This window comes from Octodon degus, unplaced genomic scaffold, assembly GCF_000260255.1.
Source record: "Octodon degus isolate 3935 unplaced genomic scaffold, OctDeg1.0 scaffold00019, whole genome shotgun sequence".
NCBI lineage: Eukaryota > Metazoa > Chordata > Mammalia > Rodentia > Octodontidae > Octodon > Octodon degus.
The window spans coordinates 21339917-21359153 of NW_004524595.1; the positions used below are offsets into that span (position 1 = coordinate 21339917).

The window sequence follows — 19237 nt, forward strand, 5'->3', positions numbered from 1 at the left end:
CTCTCTCTCTCTCTCTCTCTCTCTCTCTCTCAAATAAATAAAAAAATAAAAAAAATAAAAAAATAAAAAATAAAATAAAATAAAAATTACAATTACTTCTTTGTAAAATACACAACTAAAGTAATAAAACAAGATTTGAAAATGTATTTTTGAGAATGAGTTAAGATAACATTTGTATAACCAAATACATGAGAAAATCAGAAATTTTAATCCCTATTTAATTCCACTTAATTCATGGAAATGACATATAATAGAGCTATTAACAAATAGCTGTATAGCAACTTAGAAATACAAAGCTATTATATAATTAAGCAATTAGTAAGAATTAAATTACCCTAACATGTAAGCATTGTTGATGTAATTTATATAACTGCATTCAAAATTTGACTCAAGAAAGCAGACAATGTAATGTTCACAAGTATAAATGCCTCTAAAAAACTAATTTAATGCATTTTACTTTATGCATCCGCAAAGAATTACAGGTAAACAAAGAAAAAAAAGCTTTTTCTTGCAGTGTGGAACTCTGATTTCCTACCACAATACTGTTGCTTTGTTAACATATTCACAGGAAATAAATATTTACACAGCACCAGAAATAAAGATGTGGAGAGGTGACACTAAATATATGAGAAGACTTTGAGAGAAGAATGAGATAGGAATAAATAACTATCTTAATACTACCTGACATATTTCAGAATAGACAATAGTTAACTGATTAATTTCCTCATTTAATAATTCTAAAATCTAAAGATCACAGACCACAGCAAAATTATGAAGCAGGAAATGGCTCTTTCCAGTGGGAAAGCTTAAAAAGAAATATTAAGATATCCATCAGTTTCAGTTACCCGCTATGAGAATGAAACTTAACTCCTTAACATTGAGTTAAACCTAAGCTTTCTAAATTTACTCTATTATATCTTAACTAAAAGGTTAAGATACTGTACATATTCTCCCTTAAAACTTTACTCACAAATCACATAAAATAAAAAGACTCATACTTAAATATAGTTTTTCTTCTAGAATTGATATTTTCTTATCTTGTATCATATTACAATGAACATACCGTTCTTTGAACCATATTAAACTTCAAATTCATTAAACTCAAATGCATGGCAGAATCAATCATACTGTATCTATGTATCCCACATATTAATAAATACTCTTTAATACTTTAAATTTTCTGCATTCTGCCACCTAAAAAGAGGCCCCTTTGGAAATCTTAGATAATGTCTGGGCAAAAGGAAAGATGACATTACTCACCTACAGTCAGTTAAGAATAAACAAAACCAAAGGGCTCCTTTTCTCCTAAAACCAAAGACCCAATCACCTGAGCTCCAAAGGCACCTACAGAAAAGTCATGGAAACTGTTTTTATGCTCAATTCAATCTATATCAAACATCATTTTGACCTCCCCACAAACTATCAATGCCTTCATACTAACTTGATCCCTCACTAGTGAAAAAAATAAACATGTCCTATGGTATACTTCACAAGTTCAACTTTCTGACACTGTCAGGGTCATTTCCCTGCCCTCTGGGTAGTGAAAAAGGTCAGAATAGAGACAAACTGACAGAGCAATCACAATAAAACACAACAAATCAGTGCTCAACACTGAAAGGGACAAAATATTTGTAAGTGCACAAAAAAAGATCTAGAAGGATATATACCAATGTTAAAAGGAGTTATCTCTGGAGGAAGATGTGAGATAGAAGTAGAAAGATGTACAACAAGTTTAAACTTATAAATATACTGTTTTACTTTTTATGAACATTTTACTATTGTAATTTTTAAAATAAAATTTAAAATAAAAATGTGAATGTGATTTCGTTTGTTAAAATGATTGAGGGCTGGTGGGATGGCTTGGTGGTCTGGAGCACCTACTTAGAATAAGCGAAGCTGAGCAAAGCACAGGAACTGCGGTTCGATCCCCCAGCACCACATGCCAGCCAGCCCCGCCCCCTGGTGGGCTGAGCTGGCCACACACACACACAATAAATAAATAAATAGATAAATAAATAATTTTTTAAAAAAATAAAATGATTGAACAGACAGATCTATAGAGTTCAAATGAAAAACAAATGCCACTTTGACTAGTTTGTCTATTAAAAAACCTACAATTCAACTAAGACAAATATCACTCCTTACAAAATAAAAAATACTAGTAGCATTACTAAAAATATCCCCAACTGTAAGCCACTACTATTAACCACTTTGATTATATATTCGTCACAAGAATTTGAATTTGTCATTCCTAAAATTTTATCTTTCTTAATAACCTTCCTTTTTTTTTGTAATTATTTATTTATTTATTTATTTGAGAGAGAGAGAGAGAGAGAGAGAGAGAGAGAGAGAGAGAGAGAGAAAGAGAGAGAGAGGCCAGCTCAGCCCACCAGGGGGCAGGGCTGGCTGGCATGTGGTGCTGGGGGATTGAACCGCGGTCCCTGATGCTTTTGCTAAGCTTGTTCTAAGTAGGTGCTTTAGACCACTGAGCCATCTCTCCAGCCCATAACCTTCCTTTCAATCTTAATTAACCTTATGAAAAAGACTAAACTACCTAAGGCATAAAATTGTTAATACAATATTTACATCACAAAAATGTTTAATTTTTTACACCATCAGAACACAGCCTCTCCATATTATTTTTCATAAGAAACTACACGCACACACGTGTGAAAACATGTAACACCTGTTTTTCTTAAGGGAAAGAAAAGTCTCCCAACCTAAAAAGCATACAAACCAAGTTTACAATTCTAATGGAGTATTCAAACTTTAAGGCCAATGGAAATAAAATTTTATATAACTACAATTAATAAAAAAAGACCAAGGAAAGATAAGCTATATTCTGAAAGCAGCATAACCTAGGCATTATGCTAAATGTATATAACATCATTAAATATTTTAACTAGGCAAATACACATATTAAATAGCCAAAATTACTCAAAACTTTGTTGAATGTTAAATATTAAGACAAACCAGTGGTTAAGAATCACAATTACAAATCTGGCAACAAAAACCACCGAAATTGTCTTAAGGAGATGAATTTTTGCTTACTCATTTGGTCATTCACAACGTGGGCATAAAATTTTAAAAATCCATACAGATACTATATCTCATGTCCTACCCTTCCCTCATCAGATTCTCTTTTTCCTATAAGTTTTCTAGTATTCATTCTCCTGGGATTTTTACACGAAGCTGAGGAAAACAGGTTTATATTGTACATCCCCTGACACAGAAAATACTACTTACAGTTCTACACCTTACTTTTTTCGCTTGAATTTGAGATCATTCCACGTCAGTACACAAAAAGTTTCCTCATTCTTTTTTCAAAACTAATCACTAGTTGTACCACATTTTCCATCTACCTTCTTCAGACTAACCAGGTACCTTTAATGTCATTTGGTTCTGTCAACTACTTTACACAAGTTTCCTTCCTTCAGCAAGATTTTAAAACGAACAAGACTTGAGGTGTCCCAAGGGATACCATGCAGACATCCTTTTAAGACTCTTATTTCCAAACTTGTAAGGGAAGGGAAATATTGCGCAATTTGGGTTTCTGGCCGCTTGAAGCTACAAATCTAAATGTAAGAGTCATTACCTTCACTGTGATTTCGGGGATCAGCACGCTAGCCGAATTAACAGTGAATGCAAAAGTTTCTTTACTTCTTGTGCTTTTCTTTTGCTGTAAAAGAAAACATTGTTTTTGTTTTTGACAAAGCTGTTAGAAAGCTTTAAATCGTATAAAAATGGCATTCTAATAGTGGGAAACCACAGCACGAGCTGATCTGTCATTTGCCAGGTCAGAGGCCACCATCTCTCCCGCTTTTTTTGCTGCGTTCTCCTGACTGCTCTCCACAGAAGGGCTTCGACAGCAAACACCACCGTCAAGCTGACTGTCAGGCGCAGCTCACAGGAGACGGCACCCACTGGCCGGAGCGTCACCGGCTCCCCAGGCGGAAAGAGATCCAGACCTCCAGCCTCCGCGGCGACCCGAGCGCGAGGCTCCGGTGCACGCAAGCAGCGAAGCCCGGTGCGGCGCCCCGAGCCGCGCGCTGTTCCGAGACCGAACCCCGGAACCACGACCACTAACGGAACCAGCCCACTGGCGGCGGCGGCAGCCGCTCGGACTGCGCACCGCGGCGCGCGGGCCGTGCGCGGCGAGGGCGGGGGTTCCCCGAAGGAGCTGGCCGTCCCACAGCCCCATTGGGCGCCGCTCCAAACGTGCCCGAATGGTGACAGGAATAAAGTGGGTCACAGGCCTAGCGGGTCCCTGACGAAGCCCTGTCGCACTGGGTCTGGCTTTGCTGGCCACCTAGACGCTGGAATGGGCGGCGGCTTGGACGCCCGCCGGCCCCCCCCCGCCCTGCCGTGCCCCCCAATGCAGGCCGTGCCCCGCAGGTAACCCCAGCTGCCCCCAATGGCCCCTCAGCCCGGCTGGCCTCGCCCCAAATCCCGCGAAAATCTACGCTAGTGCGAGACGCGAAACTTGGGCTCCGGCTCCCGCCTCCCCGGCCTCGGCCGCCGCCCCCCGGCCCCACACGCCGCCCCCTCCCCTCGCCCGCGCCCTCACCGAGTGGCTCGCGGCGGCTCCGGCTTCTTCCCTCCCCCACCCAGGACTGCCTGCGGCGCCTCCAAACCACTAACCGGCTGCGTCCCGGAGACACGGCGCTTCCCGGAGCCAGCAGCACCTGGGGCCGCAAGTGACGCCCCCCACCCACCCCTCAAAATTCACCGCTACTGCCGCCCTCCTCCCCCTCCCGGCCCTTCCCCTCCTCCACCGGCACCGGGAGCACGCATGCGCTGCCAAGGCGAGCCAGCCGGCGGACGTCAGGCCCGGGCCCACCCGAAGGGGCGCACTCACCGGAAGCGCGCGCGCGGCGGCGGCCAGATTCCCTTCGCGCCCTCGCGGTTCGGGGTTTCCTTTTCAAACTGGTGGCCGCAGCTGAGTCCGTGATTGCGCTCCCTCCCGGCGCATGCGTAGCCCGTGACCCCAGCTCCGCGGCCGGCCGCGCTCCGCGCTCGCCCCTCCCCTCGCGCTCGCTCTCCGCGCCGCGTCGGTGCGCATGCGACTTGCCCCGTTAGGCGGCGCGGAACCGCGCGCCGAGCCTCGGCTCTGGGCTGTGTGTCTCCGGCCGTGCGGGCGGCGCGTCGGGGACCTGCGGCTGCTGAGGAGAACCCGCAGCCCACCGGGCCCCTTTTCCTTGCTAGCCTAGAGGGCGCTGGTTAATGGAAGACAGGGAAGCGGGGCCTGGCGGTGTGCAGGTGCTGGTTTGGGGAGCGTTAGGGATGGGTCCGGGCGGCTTCGGCTTTCCCCGTGTATTCCGGGAGCGAGAAGAGCTCTCTGCCTGCATGTGGCGGCCAGAAAGGGAACACCCTGTCCTTCGAAAAGCAAAACACTTTGCCAGGTTAGGCTTTGCTGGTGTTGACTGGAGATGTCCCCAACCCTCACGTTGACTCCTTAGAGGTTGCGAAGGTCCTTGGACCGCCGGGGACGGTCCCTTCCCAGGCTCTGCAGGTTCGCCTTTGGCGAGGCTTCTTTACTGGTGGGTGGGTCTGGGGACCGGGGAGCGCCCTGGGCTGTGAGGGGGAGACGGAAAGTCGAATGTACAGTATGCACTTGTAGTTTTTCCTCTGGTCCTTTATTAAAACCCTTAGGACATTATTATGGGAGGTGACTTTAGGAATGAAATAGTATCTCTAGCTTAATGGGGAGGAGGGGTCCTTGGTGCTCAAGACATGCTTGGACCCAGTGGGAAAGCTCGTGTGACTTAAATGGGGCTCTATATTCTTAGTCATTTCTGTTGTAAGGAATACGATCTTAAAGTAGAAAGTGTTTTCTTGTTAAAAAAAAAAAATAGTCTTCTAGTTTACTGACTGTAAAATCCTCCACGATCTCATTAACCTGAGTAGCCACTCAAATTCTTACAGTATTCTCAGGGAAAACATCAAAACTAAGGAACTCGCCCGGTTTGGTAGTTTATGTCTATAATGTCAGTACTGGCAGTTCAGAGATTCAGACAGCTGGATAGCAAGTTCCAGAGCACAGAGCCTGTCTCAAACCAAAATAAAGTTAAAATTGAGACTTTGATCTGATTCTTCATGAAAGGTGGTTTGGCCTGAGACTCGCTAGCGATGCACTCACTCTACCACTGATCTACATTTCCCAGCCCTCTCTTGCTTTTAGTTTTGAGATACTATCCCACTAAATTGCACTGGCTGGCCTTAAACTTACAGTTCTGCCTCAGCCTCCCAAGTAGCAGGGACTGTGGGCATGGATCACCAGGCTGCATGCCTGGCTTCCCGAGAATTTTTTTTTCCATGGGGGATGGGAAAGCATGATTTGTTAATTGTTCCATTGTATGGTGGAAGGGATTTTGATAGATGTTGCTGTTCATTCCACCTATATTCACGGCGAGCTAACTGTTCTCCACCTGGTCTGTCTGGCTAGTACACCAGGGAGAAAGCATATTTGAATGTTGAACTCTATTTTAGTTTCAAGGCTTTAGGTCTTTTCCAGTGGACTTGGATCTGGATAGAAGCCTGAATTTTCTTTCTCTGCACAAGTAATGAGAAAGAGGGCACTGTGGAAAAAAGATCGAAAGGTGGAGTTCTGGTGTGGAGACATGTTTGGTGCCCTACCATTAATGCAGACTAGATTCTTCTATTCTTACTATAAGAGGTCCATACAATTCCGTTAAAGAGTGCTGATAATGGAAAGTAGGAAAAGAGGCGATATTAATAATAATGATAAGGTAGGTTGCAGCCAAACAATAAGTTTGAATGCTGTTATTAGTATGGGCATTTACATTTCATTGTAGGGACACTGATCCCTTCTCATATTCCACATCTTCTGAAACATGTATCTTCAAAAATACCTTTGCCCTTTTTAATGGTTTCATTGTCCTCTTAGTCACCAGGATCAAACTATATTCATCTCTGACTCCTCCCTCTTATTCATTCTGTGTTTAATTATTTACTAAGACCCGTTGGTAATTTTAACCCCCGCCTTTGCTTGAATATTTCCCACAGTTCAGTTCCCACTACTGTTCCTCTCCCTCACTCCCTGCAGTTTCTTCAAGAAAAAAGCTATTTCTAATAATAGCTTTTCCTGCTTCCACATTGTGTTTCCAAAATCAGAAATCCTGCTAGGTAATATCATAGATCCTGTACTTACAGGTACCCTAGTAAACTCTCTTCTTAAATGCAATTCATTCTGGTCACTCTCTATGCCTTACACCCCCTCAAACTAAGAAATTCCAAGTCTTTTCACCTGATTTGCCCCAATTAAACTGAGCATTTCCTACTCTTTTTGCACTGATATCTTTCAATTGTTCTTTAGTTTCTTCATCTGTAAAAAGGGCTAATAATCCATTTTATAAAGCAGTTGAAACAGTGCTGTGCATGTTTGTATATAAAATACAACCTGGTATTTTTTATCACTGGCATTCCATTTTGGGTAATAAATCTCCTTTGCTGAGATTCTTCCCTCATCTCCCTGTGTACCATCAGTCACAAAGATACTTTTCAGTATCTTTCTCATCTGTTCATGACATTCCTGGTTTTACCATTACTTAAAGGTGAATCAGAAAATATTAAGTTTGAGATAGGTGAAATAGGACGTACAAGGTAAGTTTTGTTTTTCTTTTTTAAAATGTATTTAGTACAGGGTCTCACTACACAGATCTGACTCGTAGTGATCCTCCTGTTTTCAGCCTCCCAAGTGCTGGGATTACAAGTGTGCGCTACCACACCCAGTCTCAGTCAGGATCTCAGCTCACCACAGGGGTGAGCCTGTAAGACATGCCACCAGGAATCAAATTCCAGTCCCTGCATCCCTACCTCTACCTAAGCAGGCACTTTAATCTGTTGAGCTGTCTTGCTGGCCCTTGTTTTGTTCTTAAAAAAACATATATGGCTTAGTCAATTACTCATTCTTCTCGTTCCTTTAGAGGGAAATACAACATACTGCATAGTATATACACTTCATAGTTAAGAGTCTGGGTCTTAAATCCTCACCAATACTTCTAAACTGAGAGACACCAAACAAATCAAGTAATTTCTTTGAGCCCTGGAGTACTTAAAAGTTACAAGAATGAACATTAAAGAGAATTGTGGTGTGGGTGATAAGGATAGTTGGTTGTAAATTTTTATGATTTTGCCAGTTGGCTTAAAATTAATGGCTCAAAATTTTACCTCCAGCCTATACCTTCCTCTCCTTTGGATTCCATACTTTTAAGGCTTGTATCTAGACATTACTCAAGGCTCATGCAGTCATAGGTGGGGCTTTTTGGAGGTGGCTGAATCTAGGCTGTGTGGTACTGGATTAGTCCACTAATTGGTTCAATCATAGTTTTGGGTGTGGGCCCTGAGAAACCTCACCCTGGGCATGGGTAGCACTATTAAAAAAAGCTTGTAGCATAGATAGTATAACAGGAAAAGGGAGTCTTGCTGTTACCACTGCCACCTTGCTGTGGACTGTTTCTCTGCTGTGTCCCTGTGACATGCCACCCTACCTTGGAGCCTACCAACTATGGAATGAAACCTCTACAGACTAAGCTGAAATAAACATTTTCTCCTTTAACTTGTGAGTCCTAAGTATTTTGTCCCATCAACAAAGAAGTGAGACAGGTTTTGGTACCAGGAATCTGTTTTATTTTTCTCATTTCTGGGACAAAATACCTGATACCTAAAGTTAAAGGAGACAAGGTTTATTTCAGCTCATAGTTTGTAGAAGTTTCAGTCTATAGTCAGCTGGCTCCAAGGCAAGGCAGCATGGCAGAGGAGAAACAGTTCATGGTGTGGTAAGCAGCAAGCCTGCCTTTTCCTTTTATCCCATCCAGGGTACCAGCTTTTTGGGTAGTACCACCCATACCAAAGGCAGGGGGCTTCTGTCCTTAGTAAATCCATTAAGCCACACCCAGAACTATGCTAAATTCAATGGGTGAATTAATATCATATACCCTTAATCTCTCACTTTAGGTCCAGCAAACTCCAGAAAAGCCCACCTGTGAGCACATGATGCTTAGCAGTAGACAGTTTCTACTTGGTTCTCTTTTTGGGTATCTCAATTATGGTTGTTCCTTTCAGTCTGTTCTCACAGAACATTAAAGCACAATACTTGGAAAAAGTAATGCTTGAAAGAATCATTGAAGCTTTATGTTCCTAGTAAATCTGTGGCTTTTCCTTTCCTTTATATGTTCCATCTCCCTCCAGCTTAGGTGAATAAGGTTCCAAAAGGGTCAGAAAGAGAAATGAGGTGACTGTAAGAAGGGGAGACCAGTAGCTTATCCACCAGCAGATTTGTTAGTATTACCTACATTTAACCTGAGTGGATGAAGGGAAACTTGGAGAGAAATAGCTGGCCAGGGAGTGGACTGAAGTAAAACAGTCCACACATCCATCATTTGGTGTGGCAAGGTTTGTAAATTTCTGATGGTTTGATTGATGCTGGGTAGAAAGTGCTGTCTAGATTTGAACCATCTTGACACTTGAGGAAGATGAATATGTTTACAATGGGAAGTTGCCTCCATTTGCAGGAAAACTTAGTGTACCATCCTTACAGAGTGAACATGTAGATGGGATGTAGATTATATAATTAGGAGAAACTGCTATTTTGCTTCCAGTCCCTGGTGCAAGAGGGATGGGCTCAAAAAAGACTGATAATAAATAGGTTAAAAACAAACCACACCTTTCATTTTTAGAGTTCCTAGAGTCACAAGTTCAACCAGAGAATGTTTAGGTTGGAACTAAGATTGGAATTTCAAACGGGTTAGATATAATAATCTAGAGTGTGGTGTAAGAGAAAAAAAAAAACAAGCTAAAACCAACTTTAAGAGATTTGGTGTTTGGTGCTTCTCAAACTTCAATTCGCATGCCAGTCACCTGGGAATCTCATTAAGATGAAATTCCTTTGTCTGGGTTAGGGCCAGAGGTTGTACACTTGTATCAAACTCCCTGGAAATGCAGCTGATTACAGGACCAGACAAGGCACTATAAAGTAGAGAAAGTAGTTTCAAAACAACACTCTTGACAGGACAAAAATAATAGATTGAAATATACAAAGTATTTTTGTATGTCAAAAATGATTGAATATCAACAATTTTAAAACTAATTTCTGAGCTGAGGATGTAGCTCAGTGCCATAAGCACAAGGTCCTGAGTTCCATCATTGGTGCAAGATAAAAACTAAAACCTAATTTCTACCCATCAAGTAATATATGTAATAAAATGGAATCTTATTGCATATTCACTTTCCCATAATCACTAGTGTGTAGTAGTGGTGATGTGATGGCAGGCCTGAGTCCTGGCTAGAAGAATGTGTGTGCATTATGCAGAAGAGCATGTTTGGAATCAGAGCCAGCCACTTCTAACATGTTTGATTTTATGATTTTGTCACTGGCTAGCATGTGTCCTTTCTTTGCTGGAAATTTAAACTAAAGCAATAGTATGAATTTACAGATACAAGCTTTAACTGGAAAGTCAGAAAATGCTAAAGGATTTTGGCTTGAGCTGATAGATCAATCCAGTGTCCTGACAAAGCAAGAGAAGATAGGGAAAGACTCCAGTAGCTTGAGGATGTGCACTGATGAAAAGGATCACACTGGCCTGTTTACAAAAGAAGGGAGATTAGTTCTGTGGGAGGTTTTGGTGGGCTGGGATTGAATTATTATCTCAATCCTGGTTTTGTAGCTCTAGATTAATCCTTATTTCTTGAATGGTTATTCAGTTCACTATAGCTGAATCTTCCGGACTTGAGGGCAATTTCATTCATGTGAAGCTCTACTGGACTGCAAGAGTGACCATAGGTTTAGGGCAGTGGAGATTTCTGGGCAAAACTGAATGTCTGTGAATCTCTTAATCTGATGTTATGAGTCTTAAAAGGTAGCAAGACTAAGTGAATTTAGAATAAACCTTGTGTTTTGAACTTTTAAACAAATTCCCTAAATAACTAGCACTCTGTATGCAGAGCTGAAAAGGACTTGACCCAGAGTTTTACAAAATGAAGGTCAAGCTTTGCTCTGTATTTAGTTACCTATTGGGCATCTGTATACCCAAGTGAAGAATCACAGTTTTTAGCAAAAACCACTTTTATGTCCCTGACTGTCTCAGAAGAAAACACAAATCATTCTTTCAGTGAGAAATAGGTTAAGAGCCAACAAGTTTGACCTCTTTCCTTATGGTGGTCTCTGTTGTCCAAATGTGAAAATCTTCTTGTGTTTGTGGATGAAAAACTTAACTGTCACTTAGTACACCTGAGTTCAGAGGGAAATAAATACATATTTCCTTATTTCAGTTAACTTGTTAATTTTAACTTTAAATCTTTTCATAAATACATATATACAAAAGAAAAAGGAAAGAAAGAGAAAAGAAAAAATAGGTTACCCTTAGGGAGAGATTTTATGTTTTTTTTTTTAATTTGAGGGAAAAATAATGTTCATGTTTATGTGCCTGAGAGTTATATCGTAATTTTATGATAATATGGCTCTACCATTCATTTGACAACTTTTATCCTGGATAGGAATCTACCCATCCATTTCTTAAGGAGTTTAGGAGTTAGATCAGAATAACTAGGTAGCTACTCCTCTGACATGATTTTACTTTATCTGGTAAAATAAACTTTTTTTTAACTCATGGATTTGTATACTTTTTTTTGTAAAATAAAGTTACTCGAATCTTCATTTAACTTTCCTTCTACTTTACAATTCTCAGCAGCATGTAAGATTCTTCACTACATCAGTAGCAACAAAGAATCTTTTACTGATCTCATGTTAAATTCCCTCCTTTTTCAACACTTTATTTTTGTTATCTAAGCATTTAACTTAGTCTAGATTCAGAAGCATCCGTAAACATTTATATTCAGAATTATGGACCATCAATACAAAACAAATAGAAAAAACTCTATTACTGAACTACTATGTGAAGGATTTGCCAACTTTTCCTCTATAAATGATGTTCATTATTAGGCCGAGATGAGATATCCTGCAAATCTTTCACAGTGACCTAAAATTCTGTTTTTTCATGATAAATTCTATGATTACTATTAAAATGTAAAGTAGTCCCACAGCATCTTTTTCTCACCTCTCCTTAGAATTTAGAAATTTACATGCCATACTCTTCTAATAGTTCTACAATTTGTTAGTGACAAGACCTAGTAATTTTCTTTCTTAATAACAACTATTCAAAGCAGCAATAAACGGGGATATTTCATATGTACTTTTCAGAATCTTTAGAATGCATTGTTATTGTTAATTTTTAACTTAATTTTTGATAGGTAAAATACTTAGAAGAAAAAGCAGATGGTAAATAATTTAGGAATCTTTACTCAATGTCCCTAAATGATAGAATTAAAAACATACTGACTTAAAACATATTTGTTCTTTTCATTATTTTCTTTCATGTCTTCTAGAAATTGAAAAGACAATAAAGATAACTTATAGTGTTTTTACCCCATATGAGTTAGAAAAAGAATGTCACAGAAGAATTTTAAGGAATAGAAATTTTACTTTTGTTAGAAGCAATGAATATTCTGAAGTATGTAAAAATTTTTAAGATGATATAAATTATAATTAAATAGAATTGAATTATAATTCTAGTATAAAAATGAAAATCTATATATGTCCTGATCTGATTGTTAAACCAATAGTAAATAAAACATTGAGCCTACATAAACTTTAAAGATATTTATTGAATATTTCTACTTGTTATCATTATCACTGTTGGAACTATCACTGTCATTATAAATAGAAGTGTTTCTAATTGAAGATACCATCATATCTTCAATGCTTGTGTTGGGGTTTTCTTCCAAATTAGTCTGTATTGCTCCAACTTCTGCTAGTTTCTGTTCAAGTTCTGCAATAGAAAACCCATCATAAAGCTGCGTAAAAATCTTGAAATAATGTCAAGAGAAATTTATCTATACGGAACAAGTTGGCTCTAAAAAAATGTGGAAATGACGTATTTGACACTGAATGACAATGAAATTATATCAGAATACATATTGCATACGGAAAAATGAAAAGGTGAAATTATGGTTAAAGTGTTTATTTTTAAATGAGTGAAAAGACTTCAAGTGAAGAAGCTAAGAAAAGAACAGTGAAGCAGAAAGAAAGATACCATGAAGAAAGTGCCTCTTAAGGGCTGGTGAGATAGTTCAGCAGATAAGCACTTGTTTAGGCAAGTTCAGGGGCCAGGGTTCAATAAGCGCTGATCCAGCAATGGAGTCCAGGCATGGTGGCACATGCTTATAATCCCAGCATTAGGGAGGCAGAAAACAGGAGGATCACTACGAGTTCAAACTGTAGTGAGACCCCCCCCCACACACACACAGAAAGTGCCTTTTATCTTAAGCTATATTGAAGATGTTCACAGAAAGGGAAAGAAACCAGATAAGATAAAAAAAATTGCATAGGACATAACCAAACAATGACAAGATACCATTTCTTATCTAGGTTGGTGATAACACAAAACACACATGCACACACACACAACAGCAACACTAAGATCTGATAAAGATACAAGTAAATGGGAACACTAGACACTCAATTTAAAAAGCCTTGAGATTACTGTGGGAAGAAAAGCAAACAAATCTGCTAGTATATCTGAAAATTTCAGTGGGAGAATTTCAAGAAAATATGAATTATTAAAATAGATTATTAACTTATTGTGATAAAATATCTGACAATCTTTTATAATGGGACACTTTGTTTTAAATTAATTTTATTGAGAAATAGCAATGAGAGTTTCAAAACAGGTTAGTAGGACAGTTAAAATAATACATTGCATATTGTTGTCTTTATAGTAGTTATTCATAGTACAAGATGCAGACATGATATCTTTTGTAAACACTCAGTACAAATCTCATTGAACTAAGAGAGTAGCTATATAACTATCCTATTTTGTATATACAGGTATATGTTTTTTTCACCACAAAATGGCCCTTCATTTATTTTTTAATAATTTTATTGAGAAACAAATAGCAATGAGATCGTTTCAAAACCGATTAGTAGGACAGTTTCAATAATTAATACATTCCATATTGTTGTCTTCTTAGTGGTTATACATAGTACAAGATGCAGATATGATATCCTGTCCACAAACACTATTAGTACAAATCTTTCTATTCATTGACTGAGTTAAGAGAAAGTAGCTGCATATCTATCCTATTTTGAATATACAGATACAAAATGGTCCATTTATATCCCCTTTTTTTTTTGTTTTGTCAGAGATGAGTATTCCATTGTCATTTAAATATCGTAGGTGTGTGAATTCCACAAAATACTCCAATATAGTCCAGTAGGCCACAATAGTAGCAGGTTATCCGTAGGATTGGCAACGTCAGAAATTGACAAAATCAATTCAAAAGGCAAAAAGGTTTATTTTGGCTGCTTCTGGGCCTGAGGTGAAGCAGTACATCATGACAAGATGGTATGGTAGAGGAAAACTCACCTCATGGCAAGCAGGAAGCAGAACCAGAGAGAGGGGCTAGGGACAAGTCATGCCCCCTTGACTCTTTCAATCAGGTCCTGCCTCCAAAGTTTCTAATTCCACCCAACAGTGCCATCGGATTGTGAGAAGATTAACCTGCTGATGAAGTTAGAGCCCTCATGATCCAGTTGCCTTTCAAAAGCTCCACCTCTGAACAGAAGAACCTTTGGGGAAAATTTCTAGATCAAAACTAACAATGTCTGAGAAAGAAAGCCCAATATACTAATATCCAAAGAGTCGATATCCATAAATCTTACATCCTCACAATAAATTTAAACTGTTAAATTTATTACTAGGATGAGCAGAGCATTCATGAGGAAAATTGCAAAATATATTTTAAAGATGTAAAAGAAATGATAGGATAAGCCAGGCATAGGGGCTCCTACATGAAACCCCAGCACTAGGGAGACTGAAGCAGCAGGATCATGTGAATTTATGCCAACCTGAACTACATAGCAAAAAACATGAGAGGATATATGTCATTCATAGACAGCAACACAGTAACATTTCTCCAAGAGTTTATAAAATTGATTCTAATAAATATTTAACACGATTTTCTGTCATGCAATTCTGAAAAAGACTGGAGATCTTATAAAGCTGTAATAATTATACAATAAATGAATTTAGAGCTAAGTAAAAAGAACAGAAATATACACGTAAGATATTCAAGCATTTTTAAACTGTCAAAATAATGTAATAAACAAAGCCCTCGAGGGTAATAGTTAAAAAAAGTGTTGGTAAGTATGTAAAGAAATGGGACCTTTGTGTACTTGAGGTTAAAGAATAATGCCACTGCTGTTATGGAAAACAGCATGGAAATTCCTTGAAAGAACGTCCACTTCCCAAATGTTCCTTTTCTCAGTATATTCCCAGGAGAGTGAAAACAAGGACTCAACCCATACACACTCATATTCACGCAGTGTTATTCACAATAAGCCAAAGGATGGAAGCACACAAGTTTCTATTGACAGCTGAATGTACAAACAAAATTTGGTATTTTAAACCTCAGAAAGAAAATAAGAATACATCCTGCAACATGAAAGAAACTTGAAGGAATTATACAAAGTGAGAGGTCACAAAAAGACATTGTATGATTCCAATTATGAGGTACCTAGAACAATCAAATTCTGAAAGATGAAAATAGGGTTGTTGGCAAGGATGGGGAGTTGTTAAGTAGGTATAGAAGTTCAGTTCTATAGAAAAGTAATGTGAAGATTGGTTGCACAATATGAATTTACTTAGGCCAACTATACTACATATTTTAAAATGGTTAAGATGATAATTTTATGTTTCATGTATTTTACCAGTTAAGTACATTGGAAAAATATCTTTGTGAAATAAAATTTTAGTAAGTGGGGCTGGAATAGTTGCATTTTTTAGAGAGAAAAAATGAAATTGGATACATTTATTATGTCTTACCAATGTTATTTAAGACATAAGCTTAAAAAATAACTTTATTGGGCTGGTGAGATATTTCAGTGGTTTAAGTGCCTGCCTGGCAAGCACAAGATCCTGAGTTTGATCCCCAATACCAAAAAACAAAACAAAATTTTATTTAAGAAAGTGTAGAGAATTACCTTTTCCACCTTAAAAATGCAGAACTATCTTAAAAAGAAAGCACAAAAAGTATGAAATAAAGATAAAATTAATAAAGTACTAAATGTTAAAGATTGATAATTTTGGCTATGTCAATATTATAACTTTTGTGTGAAAATCAAAATGAAGCTGGATTTCATAGTTGAAGCCTCCACTCGGGAGGCTAAGGCAGGAAGATTGCTTAAATCTGGGATTTGAGTTTTATTGATATTGCCCTGTCTTAAAAAGAGAAAGTACAAACAGGTTGGGAAATAGCTCAATTTTTTAAAAAATAATTTTATTGAGAAACAAAAATGAGACTGTTTCAAAACCGATTAGTAACACACTTTCAATAATTAATACATTGCATATTGTTGTCTTAGTGGTTATTCATTGTGCAAGATGCAGATATGATATTCTGTCCAAAAACACTGTTAGAACAAATCTTTCTATTCATTGAATTAAGAGAATACAGCTGTATGTCTATCCTAACTATTTTGAGTATACAGATACAAAATGATCCTTCATTTGTATCCTCTTTTTTGTTTAATTTTGTCAGAGATGGGTATTCCATTGCCATTTAAATACTGCAGGTGCATGAATTCAGCAAAATAATCCATTAAAGTCCAGTAGTCCATAATAGATAGTAGTGGGTTATCTGTAGGACTGACAATGTCGGAAGTTGATTTGAGTGTTTTATAGCTCAACATATTAAATGGCTTTACTTTTTGTACTTCATTTTTATACTTTTCTGCTGGATGGTTAAGACCAAGATAAAGCAAGATCTATGTAACAAGAAATGTAACTTTTGTATCTGACACAGTCTGTAAAGTCCCCTGAGAACATACCCCAAAACCCTGTACCACACTTTGTACATCCTTTGTCAGTGTCAGCCATATGGATGAGTCACAGCCATTGCTTGACCAATTTGCTCTCTGTGAAAGCCTGAGAGAATGTTTTCTCTCCATGTGACTCTAGCTCAATTGTAAAACATATTTAATATTTTAGGTCCTGGATTTAATCCCCAGCATCACACACACACACACACACACACACACACACACACACACTGAAATGGTAAGGTACTATATTATCATTATGGAAAATATATTAGCAATACTATAAAAGCAGTATCCAAAACTTTACATACATATATACTCATGCACATGTGTTCCATAAATTAATGAAATAACAATTGAATAGGCAAAGCATATAAACAATTAGGAGACAAAAGCATAATGATCAATACATGTTTAAAAATTCCTAACCCCACTAATAATCCAAACTTAATAACAAGATGTCATTTCATAGCCATCAACTTGACAAAAATAAGAGTATAATAATAGAAAACCTGATGAAGATGTGGTAAATGGAAATTTTTATAAATGGCTGATTGGAGGATAGACTGATACTATCATTCATACAGCAATTTGTCACCTAGCGAATGAAGCTTAAAATAAGCACTAAGATCCTAGAATTCCCTATAAGTCCTTGAGAAATTTCCAAAAGTGGCACAAAAATGTTAACAGTAAGAATAATTTGTAAAAGGAAAAAGAAACAGCTCATATTTTTATCGGTAGGTGAATGATAAGTTGAGATATAGCTGATAATACAGAAAAAAAATGGCCTGGTGCAGTGGCACATGTCTATAATCTCAGCAATTAAGAGGCTGACACAGGAGGATTGTTGTAACTTTGAGATCATCCTGGGCTGCAAAGTGAGCCCAAAGCCATCCTGAGCAGCATAGTGAGACCCTGTCTCAAAAACACCAAAAAAAGGAAAAGATAAAGAACAGATATACACTAAATTCATAATAGTGTTTGCTTCTAATGAAGCAGGAAAAAATGACTAAAAATAGAAATGCAGATAACTTCAACTGTATTTACAATATGTTTTTCAAATGTAAGCAAATAAACATGAACAAATGTTCACCTCTTCTCTTTTTCCAGTTCTGGTGATCAATGCTACCCAAGTGTTCTGCCAGTGAGCTACATTCCCAAACCCCACCTGTTTTGACAACTGCTATGGTCTTAAATGTTTGTGTATTCTAAAATTCATACATTGAAATCCTACCCCAAGATGATGGTGTTAAGAAGTGAGTCTTTGGGAAGGTTATCAGATGATGAAAGCAGAGCTCTCATGAATGGGATTAGTGCCCTTGTAATAGAAGCCTAAGGGAACTTGTTTTCTCCTCCTGCCATGGAAGAACATGGAAGAAGCCACTGAGTAGACCCTCTCCATACACTGCAGCCAAAGGGTCTTTGGGCTTCTTAGCCTTTAGAACTGTGCAAAACAAATGCATTTTGTTTATACCCATCTAGTTTGTGATGTTTTTGTAATAGCAGCCAAAGTAAGAACATAGTTATTTGATAAGTAAGACTATAATTTCTTGTACTCCTGTGTATTAATTTTTAACTTTAAAAATGAGGTCCAGGCTAGAAAAACATGGTAGTGAACCAAACAGAGGCCTTAGACATTCCAAAAAGAAAAAAGGAATCTGAGTAACTCTACTGGTCTTAGTAGTTACACATTTTTAGGGTATTGGTAAAGCAAAAGAATAACTTTAAAACAGTCATTCATGGGCCAGCCGAATAGCTCAGTGGATTAAAGCACCTGCTTAGGCAGCCACAGGGATGGGGTTCATTCCTCAGCGTGCTGTTGCCAGCCCCACCTCTGGGGCACGCTGAGATGGTGACTGAGACTAGGTGGGGTGGTGCACACCTGAAATCCCAGCACTTGGGAGGCTGAAAACAGGAGGATCACTACAATTCTGATCTGTTGTAGTGAGACCCTGTAGAGCCTGTACTAAATACATAAAAAAAAAAAAAACCAGCCATTCATTATGGCTTTAGCATGATGATGAAATGAAAAAGATTTTCAGTTTTATAATTAGTTTTAAAAAAGAATAACTTTAGAAAGTTTAGAAATAAAACTTTAGAAATAAAAATCATTACGTAAATAAAAATATAGAGCCTTGTGCCACATGCTATGAAAAAGGAAATAACAGAAGATGTGGCCCCAGGATTTGTTAGGAAGTTGAGATGCAAGGAGAATTGATGAATCAATAAAATGGGGATGACATTTGAATAAGTAAAACTGAACAGTATAGACAATATATTCTATAAAAATTCAGTAGAGAAAATGCAGATAGATTGTTGATTAGGATTACAAAACGGAGAGAG

The 19237-nt window shown here is 38.3% G+C and overlaps 2 protein-coding genes across 8 annotated transcripts in view; both read right to left on the minus strand.

Moving 5' to 3' along the window:
- Clock (clock circadian regulator) overlaps nt 1-5012 on the minus strand; it is a 191857-nt gene extending 186845 nt beyond the window's left edge. For 5 of the 6 annotated variants that reach the window (XM_023710915.1, XM_023710913.1, XM_004627517.2 and 2 more), the window contains exons 1-2: nt 4859-5012; nt 3596-3679 (exon numbers count right to left, since the gene is read on the minus strand). The gene's annotated coding sequence lies outside the window, so the exon portion shown is untranslated. Of the gene's footprint in view, nt 1-3595; nt 3680-4641; nt 4729-4858 lie in introns of those variants that run through there. The other variant, XM_023710912.1, reaches the window with a different exon arrangement.
- A 7652-nt stretch (nt 5013-12664) lies between these two features.
- The window catches only part of Pdcl2 (phosducin like 2), a 28162-nt gene continuing 21589 nt past the window's right edge, over nt 12665-19237 (minus strand). Inside the window, exon 5 of one of the 2 annotated variants that reach the window (XM_004627519.2) lies at nt 12665-12845. In XM_004627519.2, the coding sequence (XP_004627576.1) occupies nt 12691-12845 (155 nt within the window). In that variant the 3' untranslated portion in view covers nt 12665-12690. The remainder of the gene's footprint in view (nt 12846-19237) is intronic. The other variant, XM_004627518.3, reaches the window with a different exon arrangement.